This window comes from Hemiscyllium ocellatum, chromosome 16, assembly GCF_020745735.1.
Source record: "Hemiscyllium ocellatum isolate sHemOce1 chromosome 16, sHemOce1.pat.X.cur, whole genome shotgun sequence".
In the NCBI taxonomy this organism is placed as follows: domain Eukaryota; kingdom Metazoa; phylum Chordata; class Chondrichthyes; order Orectolobiformes; family Hemiscylliidae; genus Hemiscyllium; species Hemiscyllium ocellatum.
Genome location: NC_083416.1, coordinates 58,244,507 through 58,269,417, shown reverse-complemented (window position 1 = coordinate 58,269,417; position 24,911 = coordinate 58,244,507). Strand labels below are relative to the sequence as shown.

At 40.6% G+C, this 24,911-nt stretch overlaps 1 protein-coding gene across 2 annotated transcripts in view; it reads left to right on the top strand.

The window, feature by feature from the left end:
• LOC132823442 (organic cation/carnitine transporter 2-like) overlaps positions 1 to 24,911 on the top strand; it is a 113,695-nt gene that overhangs the window by 26,377 nt on the left and 62,407 nt on the right. For both annotated transcript variants that reach the window (XM_060837307.1, XM_060837308.1), the window contains exon 3: positions 11,192 to 11,346. In XM_060837307.1, coding sequence (XP_060693290.1) covers positions 11,192 to 11,346 — 155 coding nt within the window. The remainder of the gene's footprint in view (positions 1 to 11,191; positions 11,347 to 24,911) is intronic.

Here is a 24,911-nt window from a genome sequence, read left to right as displayed (position 1 = left end):
GAGTTAAAGCTCTCTGCCCCCAACACCAACTCGGGCAGCGAATTCCAGACACCCACCACCCTCTGCGCAAAAATGTTGTTCCTCATGTCCCTCCTAATCCTTCTGCCACTTGGCTTGAATCTATAACTCCTGGTTCTTGAACTCTGTCAAGGGAAATACATTCCTCCTGTCTATTCTATCTCTACCCCTCACAATTTGGTATACCTCAATCAGGTCACCCCTCAGCTTTCTCCATTCCAAGGAAAACAGCCCCAACCTCTCCAATCTCTCCACGTAGCTACAATTCTCCAGCATTCTAGTCAGCCTTCTGTGCTCCATCACCAGGGCAATTATGCCTTCCTGTAATGTGGTGGCCAGACTGCATACAAAATTCCATGTGTGGTTTTACCAGTGTCTTATATAGTTTCATCATTATATCACTAAACAAAAAAAAACCCCAAACTACTGTGGATACTGGAAGTCAGAAACCAAAGCAAAATTTGCTGGAAAAACTCAGCAGGTTGGCAGATTCTGAGAAGAGAAAGCAGAGCTAACATTTTGAATCTGATCACGGGAAATGTTATTTTGCGTGAAGATAGGATTAGTGTAGTCAGATCGTTGATCAGCAATGGGCTGAATGATTTCTTTCTGTGCTGTAATTGTCTGAGTCACTATTACATCCTGAAGGTTACCAGTGATCAAAAACTGAACTGGCTAAATCTATAAATACTGCAGCTACACCAGCAGGACAGAGGCTATGAATGCTGCGGGAGTAATTTCTCTCCTGAATCACCAATGCCTGTTCACCATCTACAAGGCGCAAGTCATGGCAGTGATAGAATACTCCACACTTAATTGGATGATGCAGCTTCAATCTCACTCAAGGAGGATAACACAATGCAGAACAAAGCAGCCCACTTGATTGGCATCATGCCCACTGCCAACATGGTCCAGTGAGTACTGTCTAAAAGATGCACTGCAGAAACTCACCAAGGCTCCTTCGACAGTACCTTCCAAACCCATGACATTGCTATCTCAGAGGACAAGGGCAGCTGCTATGTTGAACACTACCACCTGCAATTTCTCCTCCAACCTACTCACTGTCCTGACATGAAAATAGATACAATTCCTTTAGTGTGACTGGGTCAAAATCCAGGAATTCCCTCCCTAACAGCATTGTGGGTATTCCAAATAGATGTCAGTGTTCAACGAGAAACTCAATCCCATTTTCAAAAAAGCATCTAGGATGAGCAACAAATGCTGCCTCAGCCAGTGAAGTCCACGTCCCATGACTGTATGAAAAATAAAACTTAATCAATCTAGACTGCTCAATGACCTTGTCAATAGTCATCTATACTGTTTTGTAATGCAATATCATGTTCCCTAACATGGTCTTGCAATGCCTCCTTTCTGAACAAGATGGAAATATGCTGTTGCAGGAAGTTCTTCTCAACATATTCTTAGAATTAGTATGCCACTCTATATTTATGTAATTACAGTTACCAGTTGTAATTACTGTACAATTTTGCATCTCTGTAATTTTTTTTGCAAATTTGTTCCTCCATGTCATTTTCACTAGTATCTCCTGTTTGTTATCCCTAGCCAAATTGGTTCTATACTTGACCCATGGTGGGCATCCATATTTAATACTGTTCCTAATTAAGTACATTTACCATATCCCTTTTATTTTTCCTTTCCTGTCACTACTGAACAACTCGTGTACAAGAACATATAACACCTTCTTTCAACCTCTCTGTTATAAACGCAACGTCGCACTTCCACACAGCAACTGATTCTGCAATTTATCAATCTTGCATTCTGTCCATTCACATGCACACACAATAGTCGAATTTAAAATTCATTATTTTATACTTTTTTCAGACTCCACCTTTTGTTTTAGTTTGTTCAGGGGTTGCAGATGTTGTTGAGTCAGTAGACATTTACCGCTCATCCTGAAGCTGATGGTGAGCTGCATTCTTGAATTACTGTAGTCCTCAGGATGTAGGAACACCCATAATGCTGTGAGGAATGGAGTTACCCAAGTATGTCTCAATTAATGTTCCCTATATTACAGCATCCCTTCTCTTCCAGTATTCTGTGCAGCTGGGTATTTCTCTCTGATACTGTTGCTTGGTTCCAACACTATTGTTGAGTTAGTTTAGACCATAAGATATAGGAACAGAACAAGGGCATTCATCCCATTTGAGTCTGTTCCACCATTCAATCATGACTGATATGTTTCTCAACCCCATTTGCTACCTTCACCCCATAACCCTTGATCCCCTTACTAATCAAGAATCTAACCATCTCTGCCTTAAGTACACTCAATAACTTGGTCTCCACAGCTTTCTGTGGCAATATCTTCCACAGATTAACTACCCACTTGCTGAAGAAATTCCTCTTCATCTCAATTCTAAAGGGCTGTTCCTTCACTCTGAGGCTGTGCCCTCGGGTCCTAGTCTCTCTTTTTAATGGAAACATTTTCTCCACATCCGTTCTATCCAGGTCTCACAGTATTCTGTAAGTTTCAATGAGATCCCCCATCTCCTTCTGAACTTCATCAAGTACAGACCCAGAGTTTTCAACAGCTCTTCATATGACAAGTGCTTCACCCCCGAGATCATTCTTGTAAACCTAACCTTAATCTTAACCCTATCCCCATTAGCACTAGCAAAGCACCTCACAAAGAATTGAGTCCCAGTTTTTGGCAGGTGCAAATTAACTTGCTTGGACAGTTCAAACCTCTTATAATTAGCCCTGGGGTCTCAACTTTTAATGCTTTCCCTCCTGTGCCATTGTTCTTGCATTGCATTAATTTACCTTTTCTTCTGAACTGAAAATTTGCAAAAGGCCCTGAGGGTAATTTAGACATTGCCTGTTTTGGGGTACTTTCTAAAAAAATTTCCTACCTAGCCCTCTACGTTATGACTGCAGGACAGTGCGAGTACTCATGTTGTTTGTGCTGATGTGAACGGTTCATCCTCACCCTGCAATGCACTCTGCAGCTTCTCAGTGTCCTCCCTCCCTGGCACCAGGGAGGTAACACATTAACCTGGATTCTCATCTGCATCCACAGAATCGCCTATCCATTCACTGCAATTTTGTACCACCTAACACTATTGTTCTTTCCATTTCCTTCCACCTCTTTGTGCAGTTGATCTACTCATAGTGGCTTGGACTTGGCTCTGGCTGAATGACAACATGGAATTTCACTCTTAAAAGCTAAATAGTTGTTGGAGAGTGAGATGCATTTTGGGAACTTCTGCATATTTCTTTCTGACACTCTGGTGGTCACGCATTTCCTCTATCTCTGAGGAGTCTTAAGGCATGGGATGACCTCATCTATAAAGACCCTCATGGATGCACTATAATTCCAGAGCTCAATTATTAGAACCGATGACACTTCCTGCACAAATGATTATCTTGGACATAGGAAGCATCCTGGAGTTCCCACATTGTACAGGATTGTGGATTTGCAAGGTTGGAGCAACTTTGCCATTCTGCAGTTGATTAAATAATGCCTATGTTACTGCTACTAAATCTCACTAATGCTTTCAATTTTAATGTTCCTTACTTTTCACGGTGGCTCGGTGGTTAGCACTGTTGCATCACAGTGCCAGGGACCTGGGTTTCGACTCCTGCCTTGGGCGACTGTCTGTGTGGAGTTTGCACATTTTTCCCGTGTCTGCATGGGTTTCCTCCAAATTTCTCCCAAATCCAAAGATGTGCAGGTTAGGTGAATTGGCCATACTAAATTGCCCATAGTATTCAGGGATGTGTAGTTTAGTGCATTAGACTGGGGTAAATGTACAGTAGTAGGGGAATTGGTCTGGGTGGGTTACTCTTCGGAGGGTCAGTGTGGACTTGTTGGGCCAAAGGGCCTGTTTCCACTCTGTAGGGATTCTGTAAGTACTGATAAACCACATTACCAGTCTATACATCTCCCCAGTGATAAAACACTGATATAAAAGTTAGAGGCTGTTGGAGCACAGTGGCTACCTATGGACCAGAAAGTCTGTGTTCAAGTTCCACCTGCTGAAGAGATGTCACTAATGAGTAACAGTTAATATTCTTAACATCTCTTAAAACTACCCAGTACTAAGCAATAAAACTCACCAGCCAAGCGAATGTCACTCCCCTGTGGTGTGACAGTGTGATTTTATTTTTCCAAATACAGGTTCATGATTACAGGTAGCTTTAATTCCTGCTGATGATTACTGCGATGCTAAAAGTTTTAATTGAACACATTTCTCTTTCACTGATGACCAAGCATATCTGATGAGCTACCTATTTTTGAGCTCTCATGGTTGTCAGTCTGTCCCTTTTAAGAAGTAGCAGTACCACACAACATGTTGGAGATTGCCCTCAATGTGCAGCTGGTGTCTGTTCTCCACTAGGACTGCACGATGATCACTTCAAATAATACTAGAGTCATAGAGATGTACAGCCCCTTCGGTTCAATTTGTTCATGCTGACCAGATATCCCAACCCAATCTAGTCCCACCAGCCAGCACCCGGCTCATATCACCACTAACTCTTCCTATTCGTATACCCATCCAGATGCCTTTTAAAAGTTGTAATTGTAAAAACCTTTACCACTTCCCCTGGCAGCCCATTCCACACATGCACCACTCTTTGTGTGAAAAAGTTGTCCCTTTGGTTTCTTTTATATCTTTCCACTCTCACCCTAAACCTATGCCTCTAGTTCTGGACTCCCCCACCCCAAGGAAGAGACTTTGTCTATTTATCCTATCCATGCCCCTCATGATTTTAAAAACCTCTATAAGGTCACTCCTCAGCCTCTGAAGCTCCAGGGAAAATAGCACCAGCCTATTTTACCTCTCCCTATAGTTCAAATCCTCCAACCCTGGCAATGTCCTCAATCTTTTCTGATTTGCCGTCTCAATACCACGTTCCCACACTCTGCACAGACTCCTTAACACCTTTAACCACTAGAAAACCATCTATTATTCTTAAACATAGCTGGTGACTTGGTATCCACAGCCCTCTGTGGCAGAGAATTCCACAGGTTCACCATTCTCTGACAGAAGAAATTTTCCTCATCTCAATCTGAAATGGCCTACCATATCAAGAGACTGTGACCCCCCCTGTTCTGGGAAGGGGAAATAACATTGCTGCATCCAGTCTGTCTAGCTCTGTCAGAATTTTATATGTCTCAGTGAGATTTCTTCTCATTCTCTGAACTCCAGTGAATACAGGCCTAGTCACCCCAACCTTTCCTCACACAAAAAAACCTGCCATCCCTGGAATCAGTCCAGTGAACATTAGCTGCACTCCATTATTTTTGCAAATAAACAATCCCTTGCGTAAGGAGACCAAAACTACTGTAATATTTCAGGTGTGGTCTCAACAAGGCCCTATATAACAGCGATAAGACTTCCTTGCTGCTTTACTCAAGCTCTCAAGCAATGAAAGCCAACATAGTAGGGGTGGCATGGTGGCTCAGTGGTTAGCACTGCTACCTCACAGCACCAGGGTCCTAGTTTCAATTCCAGCCTTGGGTGATTGTCTGTGTGGAGTTTGCACATTTTCCCCATGTCTGTGTGGGTTTCCTCTGGGTGCTCTGGTTTCCTTCCACAGTCCAAAGATGTGCAGGTCAGGTGAATTGGCCATGCTAAATTGCACATAGAGTTTATTCAAGGGGAAATGGGTCAGTGTGGACTTGTTGGGCCGAAGGGCCTGTTTCCACACTGGAGGGAATCTAATCTAAACAGTATTTGTCTTCCATGCTGCATCTGCAGGCTTGCTTTTAATTATATACTGTATAGGAACACCCAGGTCCCATTGTACGTCAACATTTCCCAAACTGAAACCATTTAGATGTTAGTTGCTATTCAGTTTATTTTACTGAATTGGACAATTACATATTTACCAATATTATTCTCAATTTGTCATGATTTTGCAAACTCACTCACCTTGTTTAAACCGGCTTGAAGGCTTTAAACACCTTCCTCACTATTCTCAATCCCACCTGGTTTTATGTCAGCAAACTTGGAAATAATATACTTAATTCCCTTTATCCATATCATTGAAATCTAGTGTGAATAACTGGGCCACAAGTACTAATTTCTGCAGTTTGTCATTGTCTAACACTCCAAAATGACCATTTTTTTCCCCAAGTCTGTGTTTCCTGTCTGTGAACAAATTCTCAGTCCATGCCAGTAATTTATCACCTATCTCTTTTGTTTTGTTTTTGCACAATAACCTGTTATATACGACTTTATCAAAAGTTTTCTAAAAATCCAAGTACAACACATTCACTGGTTCGCTCTCAACTATTCTACTCTCACATGTAGAGTTGCCAAACATGTTTTACCTTTCTTAAATCCATGCTGACTTTGTGTAACCCTGATGGTGTTTTACAAGTGCCTTGTTACCACATCCTTTATTATAGACTCCAGCATTTTCCTTACTATTGATGTTAGGCTAACCAGTCTGTAATTTCCTGTTTTATTCCTCCACTCTTTTTATTGCAAGACGATAAGATGCAGGAGCAAAAGTAGGCCATTCAGCCCATTGAGTCTTCTGCACCATTCAGTGAGATCAGGACTGACCTGATGATCCTCAGCTTCACTTTCTTGCCTTATCCCCATAAACCCTTTAGCCCCATTCTAAATAAAAGGCTATCTCAGCTTCAAATGAACTTAATTACCCAATCTTGACAGCTCTTTGTGGTAAAGAATTAGGCCAACTGACTAACCTCCAAGGCTACAGGCAGATCACTGGAATGAGATTAGAATACTTAATTGGTTGATTTGACTGGCGCAGACTCAGTTGGCCAAAGGCCCTGTTCTGTGCCGTAGACCTTTATGACTCATCCCTGTTTTAAATGGGCAACATCCTCTTCTGAGGTTATGCCCACTGCTCCGAGACTGTCTCATAAGGGGAAGCAACCTCTCTGCATCAATCTGGTCAAGATAAGAATCTGTCTGTTTGAATAAGGTTGCCTCTCATTCTTGTAAACCACAATGAGTGCAGGTCCAGCCTATTCAGTCTTATATGAAAATCTCTTCATACCCAGAATCAACCTAGACTGGATTGGACTGCCTCCAAGTGCTGGAAAATTTTCTTAGGTATAAGCAGCAAAAACATTCACAATAATTCAGCTGTGGGGCCTGACTAGTGCCTTGTGCAGTTTCAGCAAAACTTCTGCATTTTTATACTCCATTCCCCAGAAATAAAGGGGAACATTCCATTTCCCTTCCCTATTACCTGCGGCACTCAGATAACCTCTTGTGACTGATCCAAAATCTACAAAATTTGGAAGATGACAACCAACACATTCACGATTTTTAAACCACTCTTTTAGTGCTCTGTGGCGTGTATTATCAGGCTTTCGGGATTTACTGGCTAGCAGTCCCATTCATTTGTTCAGCATTCTTATTTTACTAATACTAATCTCCTAGAATTCATTCTTCCAATAGACCCTAAGTTCCTAGCATTTCTGTGATGGTACGTGTGTCTTCTATGAAGAAAAAGTAAAGTTGTTGTTTAAACTGCTCTGCCATATACTTGTTTTCTATTATTAATTCTCCCATTTCTGACTGTCCCCTTTTGTCTTCATTAACCCTTTTCTTTCTGGAACCTTATAGAGACTTTTCCAGTCTGGCTAAGTTTAATTCCAAGTGTTGTTGAATTCACATTTCACCATCTGCCATGGTAGGTTGAAACCATATTCCCAGAGCATGAACCTGGGTTTCTAGTCCAGTGACGTTTCTACTGTTTGAACTGATTTGTCCTATTCCTCACTTTAACTGAACTGATTGGTTTGCTCAGCTATTTCAGATGACTGAAAAATCAAAAACATCATTGTGGGTCTAGACTGGGTAGGAGCCACGGATTTTCTCTCCAAAGAATTCCTTGATATTTTTATCCACTCTATATTAAATTAATTTAATTTAAATTTCCTATCATCTGTGGTGGTTTTGAACACGTGTCACTGGATTACCGGTTCAGCAACTTTTTCACGATGCTATTGTCCAAGCTTTGGATCCTTATTAACCTCTGCAATATAAAGACTCCTTTGTACCATGTGCTATCTTGCTGAGCACAGATCCTCTTACGACAAAGACTAATGAAATATGTGAGATATTGTGTTATTACCTATCTTTATTAACTCACTCACCAGCTTGCTGTATTTTACTGCATTTTCACACCTCATCAGCCCTTGCTACAGGCACTGTTTACCTCTGAATAAGTGTAACATACAGAACAATGCCATCCCCATCAAGTCACCACAAAATATTATAATATTAATCAGCCCCTACCAACCATTTGCTAGGCCTGAATAGATTCCCCAATTAGTATGTACCTGTTAAATACTTCTTTACCGGGCCATTACCCCTTTAAGAAACAAGCTAATAAAACTGCACGGCTGAAGTTGCATGGATGAGTGAAACTCACACCAAGCAAATACTAAACAAATCTCCAACCCAGCTGCAGTAATCAATTTAATATCCTTTATTATTTTACTAAGTACAGGTACACTTTTTAACTTATTTAGAGCATATGCACCCAGCATTTTTACTAATATTTACTATCTTAAAAGACATAAGGACTACCACTCCCTAATTATGCAAGCAGGCCGGACAGATGTCCCATCAGAAGTAGCAGCCAGCACTTAGCATGTTTTAACCCATCTCCTGTCTCCCAGAACAGAAGCCCTTCAAACCTTTGTGTACTAGAGAAAAAAAATGTAACACCATAGCAATGAAATTTTACAATATGTAAGAGCTGGGTATAAAGTGGCTCTTATAAGAACAGCACTTCGGGAATCTATTGCCATGATTGCTGTGATTGCTGAATAAAAGAGGCTAATTTCACCACTCACTGATTTTCGTCATAATCTGAACATGATCCCACAAATATAAGGGCAACTGGTTCTGATGATGGACCAAGAACACTGTAGAGAAGAATATTAGTTTGTACATTTTACTTGGTGCTACTATCGATACCTTAATTCATTGCTTTAATGATTAAGGAGATGCTTTATTGATGCTTAGTTTTGTGGGATACTTATCCTGAATCTTTTGCATCAAACAAAAAGGGCATTCTTTCTTATTATATTCAAATGTCACAACTGTGCTAGAAGGGCATTGCTCAGGTGCACAGGTGTTTGTATTACAGAGAGGAGGAGTATTACAGAGAGGAGGAGTATTACAGAGAGGAGGAATATTACAGAAAGGAGGAGGATGGCACTGAGGAAGGAAATGTGACTGTGGTAACAAGTCAGCTTCAGGACATATGACTGAAGAGCTGCTTCTCCTCTCTCTCTACAAGGATCTCAGTGAGTATCTCTCTTACTGCACCGCTCCCTCCCGCCCCGCCCGCAGCTCTTCAGCCACTTCCTGAAGCAGACTTGTTACCATAGCCACATGTCCTTCCTCAGTGTCAACCCTCCTCTCTGATCTATCACCTTCTCCCCCACCTTCATAGAGTCATAGAGATGTACAGCACGGAAACAGACCCTTGGGTCCAACCCGTCCATGCTGACTAGATATCCCAACCCAATCTCGTCCCATCTTCCAGCACCCAGCCCATATCCCTCCAAACCCTTCCTACTCAGATGCCCATCCAGATGCCTTTGAAATGTTGCAATTGTACCAGCCTTCACCACTTCCATGGCAGCTCATTCCGTACACGTACTACTCTGTGTGTGAAAATGTTGTCCCTTAGATCTCTTTTATATCTTTCCCCTCTCACCCTAAACCTATGCCCTCTAGTTCTGGACACCCCAACCCAGGGAAGAGACTTTGTCTATTTATCTTATCCATGCTCCTCTTGATTTTATAAACCTCTATAAAGTCACCTCAGCCTCTGACATTCCAGGGAAAACAGCCCCAGCCTATTTAATCTCTCCCTCTAGCTCAAATCCTCCAACCCTGGCAACATTCTTGAAAGGGTTCAGAAAAGATTTACAAGTTTCACAACATCTTTCTGATAGGAAAGAGACCAGAATTGCATGCTGTATTCCAAAAGTGGCCTAACCAATGTCCTGTACAGCCACAACATGACCTCCCAATTCCTGTATGCATCTACCTATTGCATTCTTGGATATCTTATTCCCCAGCCCCACCCCCTTCCATTTATCTCTCAGCCCCTGACCCACAAGCTTCATTCCTGATGAAGGTCCTATGCCTGAAACATCGACTCTTCTGCTCCTCAGACACTGCCTCACCTGCTGTTCTTTTCCAGCGTCACATTCTCGACTCTGATATTCCAACTAATCTTATCAGTATTCAAAGCAGTCATACAGTTCTTAATGTTATGTAGAGTAAACTGAATTGATTGGATAGTTGCACCTATGAGGTGGGTGGGGAGAGACAATCAGGAGTGTAATTATTTTCTTTTTATCTAAATGTAGTGTGATAAGGTAAGTAATTTACTTGTAGAGCAGCTTTATTTGAAATCCCTTGACCACATATGTAATAATGCAGGCAGTTGTAACTGCATGTTAGTTATTTACAAAATTACTTGTTCTTTTTAGTTGCAAACAAGCTGTATCTTAAGCCTGATCTTTGTTATCCGGAACAGAGAGGAGTGGGCAAGTTGGGGGACTACCTCATGGACCTGCCCCAGGTGGGCAGGGCTTACTAAATTGTTACTGTTTTAATTACGTAATTTGGTGTGATTTCAAAAGGAAAACAGTCACACTGGGCAATGCAGACGGGCCAGAATAGTGAGGGCACATTAATTGAGAGGGGGTGCCTGATGTAAACAGTCTTCCTCCCCCCAATTCCATTTGTGCTTCTTTTCTGTGGCCGTGCCCACTATTCACTGTGCCTCCTCCCAGCTCCCACCATCTCCTTGCTGAGTTGCTCAGACTGTTAACTAATCAGGTCACTGGGAAGCTATCAAGGGTTGGACTGTACCACACACGTACATAAACGCATATACATATGTACACATGCATTTGCAGACACACACGCGCACGCACAGACACACTTATGCAAATCATCCAATTCATCCTCCCCTATTCCCCACTGAGTATTCGCTTTCCCCCTCCCACCAAAGGTTCCAATCCAAAGTGTTAGAAGCCTGAGATCTGTGTTCAATTAAGAGAGTAAAAATGTTGTATGTATACCAGTTATACACATTAGTATGTGAGCAATTACATGCATCATATTAGGTATACAATAGCAAGTATGCAGTGATGTATATGGTTCAAACTTGGTTTGCTTCTGCTTTGCAGGTTTGGAAGGAAGTTAGTTATGTTTGGAACTATGGCAGTACAGACTGTGTTCAGCATGCTTCAAGCATTCTCTCCGAATTGGGAGATATTCTGCATTCTCAATTTCCTTGTGGGTCTTGGACAGATTTCAAACTTGGTGGCTGCCTTTGTTCTTGGTAAGTATCTACACTGTTCACTATTTTAATTAGTCCTTCCATCAATACCCCAAAGGATTCTGTCATTATTAATGGGACACCAAGTTCAAGTCTTTGCATATTGGCCCGTAAGACCGGGAGAACACCTATTGAATTGTGAGGCTGAATTTTCTTCAAGTTCTTTTTCTGGAATAATGATCAAAAATATTCTGAAATGTGACATGTTTCTGATGAGAGTGGGAATCAGTTTTTTGCTGAATTACAGAAAAAGCAGTATAAAAGACATTATAATCTACAATTCACAAAATTTGGAAAATCAGTTTAACACAAAAAGCTGTAAGAATAATCTAATATGACAAATCAAGCACCTTTACAGCACACTTGGGGTAGGAGGGAATATCTGAATCAGGTCATAACTGGAGTTAGGCCAACTAAATACTTGAAGCTGTCAATCAAACTATGAACTAATAGGCATCCACTGTGATAATGATAGGTTGTGACTACAGCAGGCAGCATATCTTCCACAAGGATAGCCCCCAGATTTATGTCAGCTGGCAGAGTAAAATGGAAAGCACTGATTTTTGTAAACTGGAGATTTTTGTTCAAAAAAGCTTTAACTGCCAGGAGATTTAAGTCCATTGGCAGTTCCAATCAGTCGTCTTGTCTGCTTTTCAATTCTAATCAGCATATCAATTCTTTGGTTGGCTTGACAGTTCCAACCAGTTCATACACTGTTATGTACACTCATGGCTACTTTTAACAATCCCAAAGGGCACCTGACATTTCCTCAAGTTCATTTGACATTGTCCAAAGAATATGTTTTAAGTCTCCCCGAAGTGTCCCTGACCCTAACAAAAGGGCATCTTACTCCTACAAAAGAGTACTCTGACTTTCCAAGCCCTGGAGACTCTGTTCTCCCATTTAGTAAGATAATGGCTGATCTGTTTCTGTTTTGAATTTCAAATTCCCATTTATTCCTGATATCCTTGGATTCCTATTAGGTAAGGGAATCAGTCTCCCTCTACCTTAAAAATATTCATCAACCCAGGCTCAGATCTGAAGTCAAACAGTACTCTGAGAGAGAAAATGTCTTCTCACCTCTCTCCTAAGTAGAAATTTCTAATTTTAAAATCATGCGCTTTTGTTCTGAACTTGCTCACAAGGAGGTAACTTGCTTTCTTTGTCCACCTTCTTGAGACTGTGAACGATTTATACTCCTCAATGAAGGTCCTTCCCACTATTTTACACTCCATTGGAAACAAAGCCAGTCAACTCAACCCTTCCAACATAAGTTCTCACTTTGAAGTTTATTTCCTCTTGTAATAAAGGACGGCAACTCATTCGCCTTTTTAATCACTTGCTTTGTTTGCATACTAGCTTTTTGTGACTCATGCACTAAAGCAAATGGATCCTCTCTACCTCAGAATTCTGCAGCTGTTCTCCACTTAAGTAATGCTTGCCTTTTTCATTTTTACATTTTATCTTTTCTAATCACTTTATTATATCCTTTGGCAAATTCCTTTTGTCTTCTTCACAAAACACTTTTCTACTTATCATTGTGTCATGTGCAAATTTTCTATCATGCTTTCACTCCATTAGTCCAAGCCACCAGTGCAGATTGTTGAAAGTTAAGATCAGAGTACAGACCTCTGCAGGTCTCTATTTATTATATTCAGAAAAACACCCATGTATACTTACCCTGTTTTCTGCCAGCCAACCAGGTTCTATCATTATGAATACAATACACGCTACACTTGAACTTTTATTTTTTGCAGAAATCTGTGTGGCTGTCCCATCAAATTGCTTCTGGAAAGCAAAATACAACATCAGTATTCTCCCTTTATCCTCAGTACATGTTTACTCCTTCAAAAAACTCCAATAAATTAGACAATAGACAATAGGTGCAGGAGTAGGCCATTCTGTCCTTCGAGCCTGCGCCACCATTCATTATGATCATGGCTGATCATCCTCAATCAGTATCCTGTTCCTGCCTTATCTCCGTAACCGTTGATTCCACTATCCTTGAGAGCTCTATCCAACTCTTTTCTTAAACAAATCCAGAGACTGGGCCTCCACTGCCTTCTGGTGCAGAGTATTCCACACAACCAACACTCTCTGGGTGAAGAAGTTTCTCCTCACCTCTGTCCTAAATGGCCTACCCCTTATTTTTAAGCTGTGTCCTCTGGTTCGGGACTCACCCATCAGCGGAAACATGTTTCCTGCCTCCAGAGTGTCCAATCCTTTAATAATCTTATACGTCTCAATCAGATTCCCTCTCAGTCTTCTAAACTCAAGGGTATACAAGCCCAGTAGGTCCAATCTTTCAACATAAGATAGTTCCGCCATTCCAGAAATTGACATCGTGAACCCACGCTGTGCTCCCTCAATAGCCAGAATGTCTTTCCTCAAATTTGGAGACCAGAACTGCACACAATATTCCAGGTGCGATCTCACCAGGGCCTTGTACAGCTGCAGAAGAACCTCTTTGCTTCTATACTCAATCCCTCTTGTTATGTAGGCCAGCATGCTATTAGCTTTCTTCATTACTTGCTGTACCTGCATTCTTACCTTCATTGACTGGTGTACAAGAACACCCAGATCTCTTTGTACTGGCCCTTTACCTAACTTGACTCCATTTAGGTAGTAATCTGCCTTCCTGTTCTTGCCACCAAAGTGGATAACCATCCATTTATCCACATTAAACTGCATCTGCCATGCACCTGTCCACTCACCTAACCTGACCAGGTCACCCTGCAATCTCCTAACATCCTCCTCACATTTCACCCTTTCACCCAACTTTGTATCATCAGCAAATTTGTTAATGTTACAATTAATACCATCTTCTATCTCATTAATATATATTGTAAAAAGCTGTGGTCCCAGCACTGATCCCTGCGGTACTGCCTGTCATTCCGAAATGGAGCCGTTTATCACTACTTTTTGTTTCCCGTCAGCCAACGAATTTTCAATCCAGGTCAGTACTTTGCCCCCAATACCATGCGCCCTAATTTTGCTCACTAATTTCCTATGTGGGACTTTATCAAAGGCTTTCTGAAAGTCCAGGTAGACTACATCCACTGGATCTCCCTTGTCCATCTTACATCCTCAAAAAATTCCAGAAGATTAGTCAACATGATTTCCCCTTCATAAATCCATGCTGACTCTGACCTATCCTGTTATTGCTATCCAGATATGTCGTAATTTCATCCTTTATAATTGACTCCAGCATCTTTCCCACCAAAAGCACAATTTCTCTTTCACACCAATGCTTCCCGATTTGAATTGAGTTTCTATAAAATCTTAGTTATAAACTCTTCAATAATTACTTCTAATATCTACCTCATGAAGATGTCTAGCTGACTGAACTAAAGTTTCCTGAATTCAGCCTCCCTCCCTTCTTGAACAGGGGACATATATTTACTACTTTCCTGAACCTTTCCTGAGTCAAGGGTTTATAATTTCTAAGCTTATAACACCAACGTAATTACTAGCTTGCTCACTAACCAGATCTTCTAAGACCATAGGGCCTGAATATTTGGCAGCTCACAGTCCACCAGTTTGCTTGGTATCATTTCTATCATAATTGTAATTTCCCTTAAGTTCCTCTCTCCCTTCCACTTCCTGATTTATAGCTATTACTGAAGTGTTTTGTATTCTTTTATAGCTAAAACAAAAGCAAAATATTTATTCATTTCATCCCCTATTTCCTTATTTGCTATCAATTCCTGTTCTCACTCTAGAGTTTTAATCTTTGTTTAGTCATCTGTCGAAAAAATGCTATTTCTGTTTGAATTTTATTCAAATTCCAATTTCTTCCTCCTGATTAATGTTTCAGAATGTTGTTCTTCGTTATGAGTAATCATCTGACCTGCTGCTCATCTTTGCACTGTTGTGTTTTTCCTCCCAATTTGATGCTGCCTGGAACTTCTTCAGTTAACATTTTTCTTTTTGTCAGGTGTTTACCTGTTGCTGACTATTCTGAAATACCCTCTTAAATGGCTGCTGCTGCATTTTTAATATATCCCCTAGGCTTGCATGCCATATAATTGTCATTATTTAACTTTTAAAATGCAAGGATTACACTCAATCTTCTCCACTTTCAATTGCTGATGTAATTTAGAAGTGCCTTTGCTCTTGAGGTTATTAATCTATCCCATGATACTATACCAATTCTAACATAACTTGCTCCCTCTTTAGTTCCAAAATGTGCTGCAATAAGAAACTACGTCAAACCTTCAATGAACTCCTCTTCCAGACTACTACTGCCAATCTGATCTTTCCATTTTACATGCAATCACCCATGATTATTGCTATTCCTTTATCTCAAACAGCCAATGTTTCTTCATCCCACATTGTGGTTACTGATACGGAGCATGTAGACCATTCCCAGTATTGGCTTCCTCTCCTGTTCCTCATCCTCACCAAACTGATTTTATATCCTGATCGCTTAAATGAATCTCATTTCCAATTAGCAGACCAATGCTATCTTTCATTGTGAATGCTGTCCATCCACGTTTACCAAACTTTCTATTCTTCTGGAATGTCACTTAGTCTTCAGTTGTACAACTCAATCTTTCAGTAGCTTCTAATTAATTAATCTTGTAATTAACATTCATAATTCTAGACACACTGCAATCATATCTTGCACATGTTCTGAGTCATGAAATAATACCAGATTAAAGTAAGCATTACTATTTGTGGTTTCACCGATGCAATGGGTCAATGAGCAGTCATTCTCAATGTTTGCCAACACTGATTTTAAGTCATTTGAATTTTCCCAGTTAATATCTTATTGATTAAAATCTCCAACAAAATATAGCCTATTCTCACTTTTTGAGATGGTGATGGGAATGGAGTTCATCAGAATTTTCAAAAGTCAATGTTATTATTGTATTTAATTGTATTTGAAGAGGATGAATTAAAGGCATATCGGTAAAAGCTGGAATTGGGATCAAATTGGCCATTGTTTTAAAAGGTTGTCAAAGCTTAATGGTGTGCTGACTCATTCCATAAAATCATGAGATGCTCTAAGTTTTTATTCATTTTTTTCATTCATGGGATGTGTGGTTGCTGGCTTAGGCAGCATTTATTGCCATTCTCTAACAACTTTGGAAAAGGGTGTTGTGAGCTGCAGCCTTTGTAATGTTAGTAAGTAAGTATTTATATGGCTAGAATCAGGTCATAACTGGAGTTAGGCCAACTAAATACTTGAAGCTGTCAATCAAACTATGAACTAATAGGCATCCACTGTGATAATGATAGGTTGTGACTACAGCAGGCAGCATATCTTCCACAAGGATAGCCCCCAGGTTTATGTCAGCTGGCAGAGTAAAATGGAAAGCACTGATTTTTGTAAACTGGAGATTTTTGTTCAAAAAAGCTTTAATTGCCAGGAAATTTAAGTCCATTGGCAGTTCCAATCAGTCGTCTTGTCTGCTTTTCAATTCTAATCAGCATATCAATTCTTTGGTTGGCTTGACAGTTCCAACCAGTTCATACACTGTTATGTACACTCATGGCTACTTTTAACAATCCCAAAGGGCACCTGACATTTCCTCAAGTTCATTTGACATTGTCCAAAGAATATGTTTTAAGTCTCCCCGAAGTGTCCCTGACCCTAACAAAAGGGCACCTTACTCCTACAAAAGAGTACTCTGACTTTCCAAGCCCTGGAGACTCTGTTCTCCCATTTAGTAAGATAATGGCTGATCTGTTTCTGTTTTGAATTTCAAATTCCCATTTATTCCTGATATCCTTGGATTCCTATTAGGTAAGGGAATCAGTCTCCCTCTACCTTAAAAATATTCATCAACCCAGGCTCAGATCTGAAGTCAAACAGTACTCTGAGAGAGAAAATGTCTTCTCACCTCTCTCCTAAGTAGAAATTTCTAATTTTAAAATCATGCGCTTTGGTTCTGAACTTACTCACAAGGAGGTAACTTGCTTTCTTTGTCCACCTTCTTGAGACAGTGAACGATTTATACTCCTCAATGAAGGTCCTTCCCACTATTTTACACTCCATTGGAAACAAAGCCAGCCAACTCAACCCTTCTAACATAAATTCTCACTTTGAAGTTTATTTCCTCTTGTAATAAAGGACGGCAACTCATTCGCCTTTTTAATCACTGGGCTGAAGGGCCTGTTTCTACACTGTAGGGAATGTAATCTAAAATAGTTCTTCCATACCTGGAATCAGTGAACCTTTTCTGGACTACCTCCAATGCTATTATACTTTTCCTTAGATAAGGGGTCCCAGAACATGATTCCAGTATTTCAGCTGTGGCCTGACTCATGTCTTGTATAGAGTTGAAAAATGTGGTGTTGGAAAAGCACAGCTGGTCAGGCAGCATCTGAGGAACAGGAGAATCGACATTTTGAGCATAAGCCCTTCATCAGGAATGAGGCTCACTTTCTCCCTGTAGCTTGTATAGCTTTAGTAGAACTCCTACTTTTATACTTCATTCCCAAGACCAATAATCCATTGGTCTTCCCTATTACCCTGTAAACGTGGATGCTAACCTTTTGTGAATCATTGATGAAGACTCCAAAATACCTTTGTTTTATAGCTTTCTGCAGTCTTTCTTCACTTAAATAACATTCAACTATCTATTATTCGAGCCAAAGTGCATAACCTAACATTTAGTATTAACCTAACATTATATTGCATCTGCCAATTTTCAGCTCATTCACTTAACCTGTTGCTCTCCTTCTGCAGACTCTTTATGTCATCCTCACAACTTGCCTTCCCAGCTATTTTTGTGTCATCTGCAAACGTGGCTATAATATATTCACTTTCCATATCCAAGTCATAACATTTATTGTAAATAATTGTGGTCTCACCACCTATCCCTCTGGCACACCACTATTTACGGGTTGCTATCCTGAAAATGTCCCTTGTCCCAACTCAATTTTTTATTAGTTAGCCATGCTAGTTTAGGTTTTAGATATTGCTGCTCCTGGAACTGACACCTGTCTGATTCCCCCATGCCTCGGGAACATGCCCACACAGGATCCACTTGTATGCTGAGCTGAGGCAACTCCATGAGCTGCCGAGAGACTAGGCTGAGAGCCGCTAAGAAACCAGGCTGGGGCCCACCATAAGCCACTGAGAGACCAGGCCGGGGGCCACCACAAACTGCCGAGAGACCAGCTGGGTCCCACCACAAACCGCGGAGAGACCTGGCTGGGTCCCACCGCAAACTACGGAGAGACCAGTCTAGGATCCACCATGAGCTGCCAAGAGACTAGGTTGGGATCCACCATGAGCCAGCCAGAGACCAGGCTCCACCATGAGCTGGCAAAAGACTAGGCTGAGACCCTCCATGGGGGAGGTGAAAGCTAGAGGGGGATAACACTAAAAAGAGGGAAAAAAAGACAAAAAGACAAGGAAATGGGAAATAACAGGAGTTGAGGTGGTCCGATTAGATCATTATACTCCACCGCCATCTTGACCAGATGTTAAGATACAGATCAGTTAATAATATATTACCCCCAAAACCTGGGCTCTTGTGAAGTAACTCATGTATGATACCTTATCATATATCTTCTGAAAATCCAAATATATTGCATTCATTGCTTTGCCTCGATAAAACCTACTTACTGCCTCCTCAAAGAATTCCAGTAAATTTGGCATCTTAGCTGTTTTTGTGCCATATCCTCACTGTTTGAATCCCCCACTGTGGTCTCGAGCCCACCAAGGTCACTCTGGTATCACACCAAATGTGAAGCACACAAATGAAGTCAGGTTAACAGCAAAAATGTTTGGAGGCATTGTGTTGGATTTATTTCCATCTTTCTGCAATCAACCATATTTCTGACACATTTATTATAATATTATTCTTCACTGCCACAACAGTCATAGAGTCACAAGGATGTACAACATGGAAACAGATCCTTTGATCCAACTCATCCATGCTAACCAGATATCCTAAATAAATCCAGTCCCATTTGCCAGAATTTGGTTCATATCCCTCTAAACCATTCTAATCATATACCCATCCAGATGTCTTTTAAATGTTGTAATTGTACCGGCCTCCACCACTTCCTCTGGCAGCTCATTCCATACGTGCGTCACCCTTTGCATGAAAACCTGGTCCCTGATGTCCTTTTTAAGTCTTTCCCCTCTCATCCTAAACCTAAACCTATGCCCTCTAGTTGTGGACTCCCCCACCCCGGGGAAAAGGCCTTGTCCATTTACCCTATCCATGCCCCTCATGATTTTATAAACCTTTATAAGGTCATTTCTCAGCTTCCGATGCTCCGGGGAAAATAGCCACAGCCTACTACATCTCACCTTATTATATGAGATTGGTCTTTCTTGTGATTAACGTTGTACTATTACTAAAAAAAAATATAAATAATGTGTAATTTTCAAATGTAATTGCGCAACTTCACCACGGAACACAGAAGCTTCAATCTCTGTGTTGCTGGATAGAATCGCGTCAAGGTACCTTAATTCAATAAACAAATAATCCTTGCTTTTTGAATAGACTACACAGATAGTGCTTCCAATTAAACCTGTTGGTCTGTAACCTGGTGTTGTGTAATTTTTAACTTTGTACACCTCAGTCCAACACTGGCATCTCCAAATCGGGACTAGACTAGGTTGGGCTTGGGCGGCATGGGCGAGTTGGACTGAAGGGTCTGTTTCTGTGCTGTACAACTTTATGATTCTATGACTCTATAAATATCTCAGCAAGTGGCCCAACAATCACTCCCCCAGCTTCCCACAGAGTTCTAGGGTACACCTGATCAGGTGCTGGGGATTTACCCACCTTTATGCGTTTTAGTAAGTCTCATACCAGGACAGTTAATAGCCTGCATATCCTTTCAGTACGTCTGATGGCAGGCGAAAGAGTCTATATAAGTTATCCTGCAGAAGGTCATGGTAAGCTACTGCAGTATTTTACCCATCAATTCAAATGAAGTCCATTTCCTAAGGGTCAGAGATGTGGACAGGGAAAAAGACAGACAGACAAGTATCTGCTCACTAATTATAGTACCTTGTATATTTTTTTCAGGCTTGATATCCTTCCTCCTCTTTTCACCAACCTTACCAAAGCTTATGATATTACCGTATTAATTTCCTTTCATATTGGTTACCATGTTAGTGCTGCTCCCAGTCATTGAAGTTTCAGGATCCAATTCCTGAAAGTTCACTCTTGAAGTCTGCTGCAAATTTGGCCATATGTGAGATCCATCTGTTTAACCAGCTCAACTGCTCTCCAGCCTTCAACCAGGGAATGGACCCAAATTGCACAAGAATTCCCATTACACCTTTCCTTACTCTCTATGGCATCATAGAACCCCTCCACTGACCATCCAAACATCATCATACTCAGACCCACCCTATCCCCATAACCTCACATTTATCATAACTAATCTACACATCTTTGGACTGTGGGAGGAAACCGGAGCATCTGCAAGCAACCCACACAGTTACAGGGAGAACATGCAAACTCTACGCAGACAGTCACCCAAGGCTGGAATCGAACCTGGGTCACTGGTATTGTGAGGTAGCAGTGCTAACCACCTTCCTGATGAACGGTTTATGTCCGAAATGTTGATTCTCCTGCTCCTTGGATGCTGCCTGACCTTCTGTGCTTTTCCAGCACTACACTCGACTCTGACCTCCAGCATCTGCAGTCCTCACTTTCTCCCAGTGCTAACCACCTGTCTAATTCAACTGTTTTACTTTAGGCTTCCATTGCATGTTGATGTTTCTTTTGGGACCATTTGGATGGCTTGCTTTGTTACATAGTTTCACCTGAGTACCTTAGCACACCCTATTAAATCTCCCTTTCTTAAGTATTCTCCTACTTCTACTACCATTTTAGAAAATACTTAATGTTATAGATTCAGTAATTTCAAGCTGTTCCAGGGACTGTGAAGACAGTTGTTTGAACCCAATCCAGCTATCTTGTTTTAGCAGTAGCATTAAAACAGTCTAGTTGAGTCTGATAATGTTTTAAATTATTAAAGAGAAGATAGTTATTAAAACATATTTCACAACAAACGGTGAGACATTTTGCTGGTCCTGATGGAAAGAATTCCTCGGAAAAACACAGAGCAACCTTTACTTGCCCAAAAGAAGTAAGATTTCATGGAAGAAGATATGATTATTAATTTTAAAAGATTGAACTAATGGAATTGAACAGTGATAAATCACATGGACATGAGGCTATATATTCAGGGATGTAAAAAGAGGTGGCTGGAGAGATAATGGATACACACTGGTGGCTGTTTTCCAAAATGTTATCGATTCTGGAATGATTCCTGCAAATTGAAAGAGAGGAAATGTAACACTAACATGTGAGAAAGGACAGAGATGAAGAAACTAGGAAACTATAGATCTGCGGGCCATACAACAGTAATGGAATAAAAGTGAGAATCCTTAGAAAGGATATGATAGCTGAACACTTCGAAAATAATAGCAGGATTGGGCAGAATCAACAAGTACTTATGAAATATGCATCTTACCTGACAAGCCTGTCAGTCGTTAAATTCATACATTCATGGGATGTAGGTGTTGCTGGGTTAATTGCCTGTAGAATGTGGTTGTGAGCTGTCTTCTTGAAATGCTTCTGTCCATGTGGTGTAGGTACATCTGCAATGCTGTGAAGGAGGGAGTTCCAGGATTTTGATTCAGCAAAAATGAAGGAGTAGCAATGTATTTGCAAGTCAGGATAATGTATGTATTGGAGGGGAACTTGCAGATGCTTGTTTCCCTATGTATCTGCTACTCTTGCCCTTCTAGGTGATGCAAGTCATGAGTTTACAGGGTCTGTGAAAGAATTCTTGTTGAGTGTTTGCAATGCATCTTCTAGATGGGGGACACTGCTATCAATGTAGTCAGTGCTGGAGGGATTAGTGCTAAAGGTGGTGGATGGGATGCTAATCAAGCTGTTTGCCATATCCTTGGAGGGCGTCAAGCTTCCTAAGTGTTGTTGGAAGTGCAGTCCTTCAGGCTAGTGGAGGTAACTCCCTAAGTTCACAGAATTTTAGAATTATTACAGAATCTGTAACTTGCAGCTGATATCAAAAGGTGACTTTTTTTTGTTGTCACTGCAGGATAAGGAGGAAACAGTGATGTATTGTGTTGGATTTTCAGAAGTCTTTCTGAACAGACATTAGTAACATTAGGACTCGGTGGCAATATACTGGACTGAAAATTCATTTAAATACAAACACTTAAGAATGAACAAATCATTCTGAGAATGGTTGGCCATGACGAGTGAGATATCAAAAAGGTGTGTGTCCCAGCTATTCACAACTTATATCAATGACCTGGATATCGGAATTGAAGTGATTGCTGAATATGGCTCTGAAAGCATTAATTCTGACGAGTGCAATAATCATCTCTTCTAAGTCCATTCATGATACGGACTTGTGAGCAGAGCATTTTAGGACCTAGCCTGAACATCTGGCCTTCCTCAACGTCTCCAATGTGGAAGACGTTCTCAATGTGATGCAATGTAAATAGTTGTCAGCGTGCAATAAACTATATATTTTTAATGACAAGAGAAGCAAGATAGCAGATGGGGAGGTTTGGGGAGAATTATTTTTCTCAACAGAAGCAATCCAGCAAACCATACAGGCAGCATCTAATAGATTACAACAAAAACACTTCTATCAGTTTTGGAAAATCTGCCATATTCTCAAAAGTAAAATGTTTAAAGACTACAAAATCATGTTACTCATGCCCCCCTACACATTAGCAGCACAGAGGTGGAATGAGTGGAGTGTTTCAAACTCCTGGGAGTGATCATCAACAGCAAGCTTTCTTGGACTCTTCATGTGTACGCATTGGTTACAAAGGCCCAACAATGTCTCTTTTTCCTCAGGCAGCTGAGGAAATTTGGCCTATCAGTGACTACCCTTCCCACCTTTTATAGGTGTGCCATCGAGAGCATTCTGTCTGGATGTATCACTACCTGGTATGGTAACTGTACCATTCAAGCCTGAACACACACATCAGCCAGTTTCAAAATAGTTTCTACCTACTTTTATTGGAATACTGAATGGACTCATGAATCCTTAGCATTCACCTGTACCTGTGTTTTTTTTTGTTTTTGCCGCTGTTTACCTATTATTTACTTATCTATGCTATTTACCTATGTGATCTACCTATATTGCTCGCAAGACAAAGCTTTTCACTGTGCCTCAGCACACGTGACAATAAATTCAATTCAATTCCATTTTGGCAGCTACTGAGAGGATGTAAGTGTGTAAAGTAAGTGGGAGAAGAGGTGTAGTGCCTGGTGAATGAGGATGGCAGGTGGGTAACTAAAGAGGTGCTCTGAGGGACATCCACAGTAAGGACCTGGTTCTGCAAAAATCTTCTTTGAGTAGATTGGAGCGTAGTGTGCCAGGTTGGTACAGAGATAGGATGTCGCTGGAACATGAACTTAGGATATTGGATTATGAGTCCTCTGATGACTCTGATATAACTTAAGGGTGGGACTTTTGCAAATGTTCCAGAAACTGGTGTAGTTGCCTATTGGAAAGTTAACTTTTACAGTAAGGTACTGTGTAGCCCATGCACTGGGATTGGAAAATCTGGACTTAGGTTCTGCTGACCTGCACATTCCTCATATTGTTTTTCTCACAAGAAAATCATTAATGACTGAATTTTGATCCAAGTAGTTGGTTGTTTTGTCTTTTACACCCTTGTGAGATAGTCTTTCTTTAAATTTATTCCTTATGTATTAAGTTCACAAAATGCAAGCAAATAGACGTTTCCCATTTTCCACAAATATCGAGTACATTTTCCAATGACTGTTTGCTGACCCCAATTAGTGGGCTCCATGTATAAGCTCTCATTAGTATAGCTAGGTATAGAACATTCTTTCAAATGCTTTTGTTGTGTAAGGGATTTATTTTTCACCACAGCAACAAGCTTTTCAGGGAAGTCATATAAGCATATAAGTACTTTTAATTCTGTTCCATTCTGGGCCTGTGTCAGATTCACGTAGCAGAATCTGAGTATTCAGCATTGCAAGTTCTCATCAGGTTTTATTGAGACTGAAATAGGTAGCATTCTCTATGGGGGATCAAATATTTCCCTAGATATACTTCCTTGACATTATGCTAAATTATATGATCTGATATATAGTGAACAATTAAATATTGCAATTGATCTCTGCATTGCTGGACTAAAAATTCAAAACATTTCACTGAGAACTCCGAGTCCTATGAATTTTGCAGTACAGCTTCTTTATTTATGTGCCATCAGCTGTCTATGGCCCAAGAATGATGAGCATGTGCACATTTCTAGTTATGACAGAACACAAAATACTTGACCAAGATGCTCATCCACAAACTACTTTGACAAAAACCACTTTCTGTTCCCAAACTCCTTTGAATGTTCTTGTCATTCCTGAAACAGCACATAAACATGCAGATGCTGATTGGGGTCATGTCTCCAAACTAAAGCAGTGACAGCAGTAAAATTATTGAATTTTTAAAGCAGCATTGGTATCTTCCAATCCTCTGATTTGATTTATTATTGCCAAATGTAATTAGGTACAGTGAAAAAGTTTGTTTTGTGTTGTTATGAAGTTGTAGGTGTGTACTGTACCTTTAAG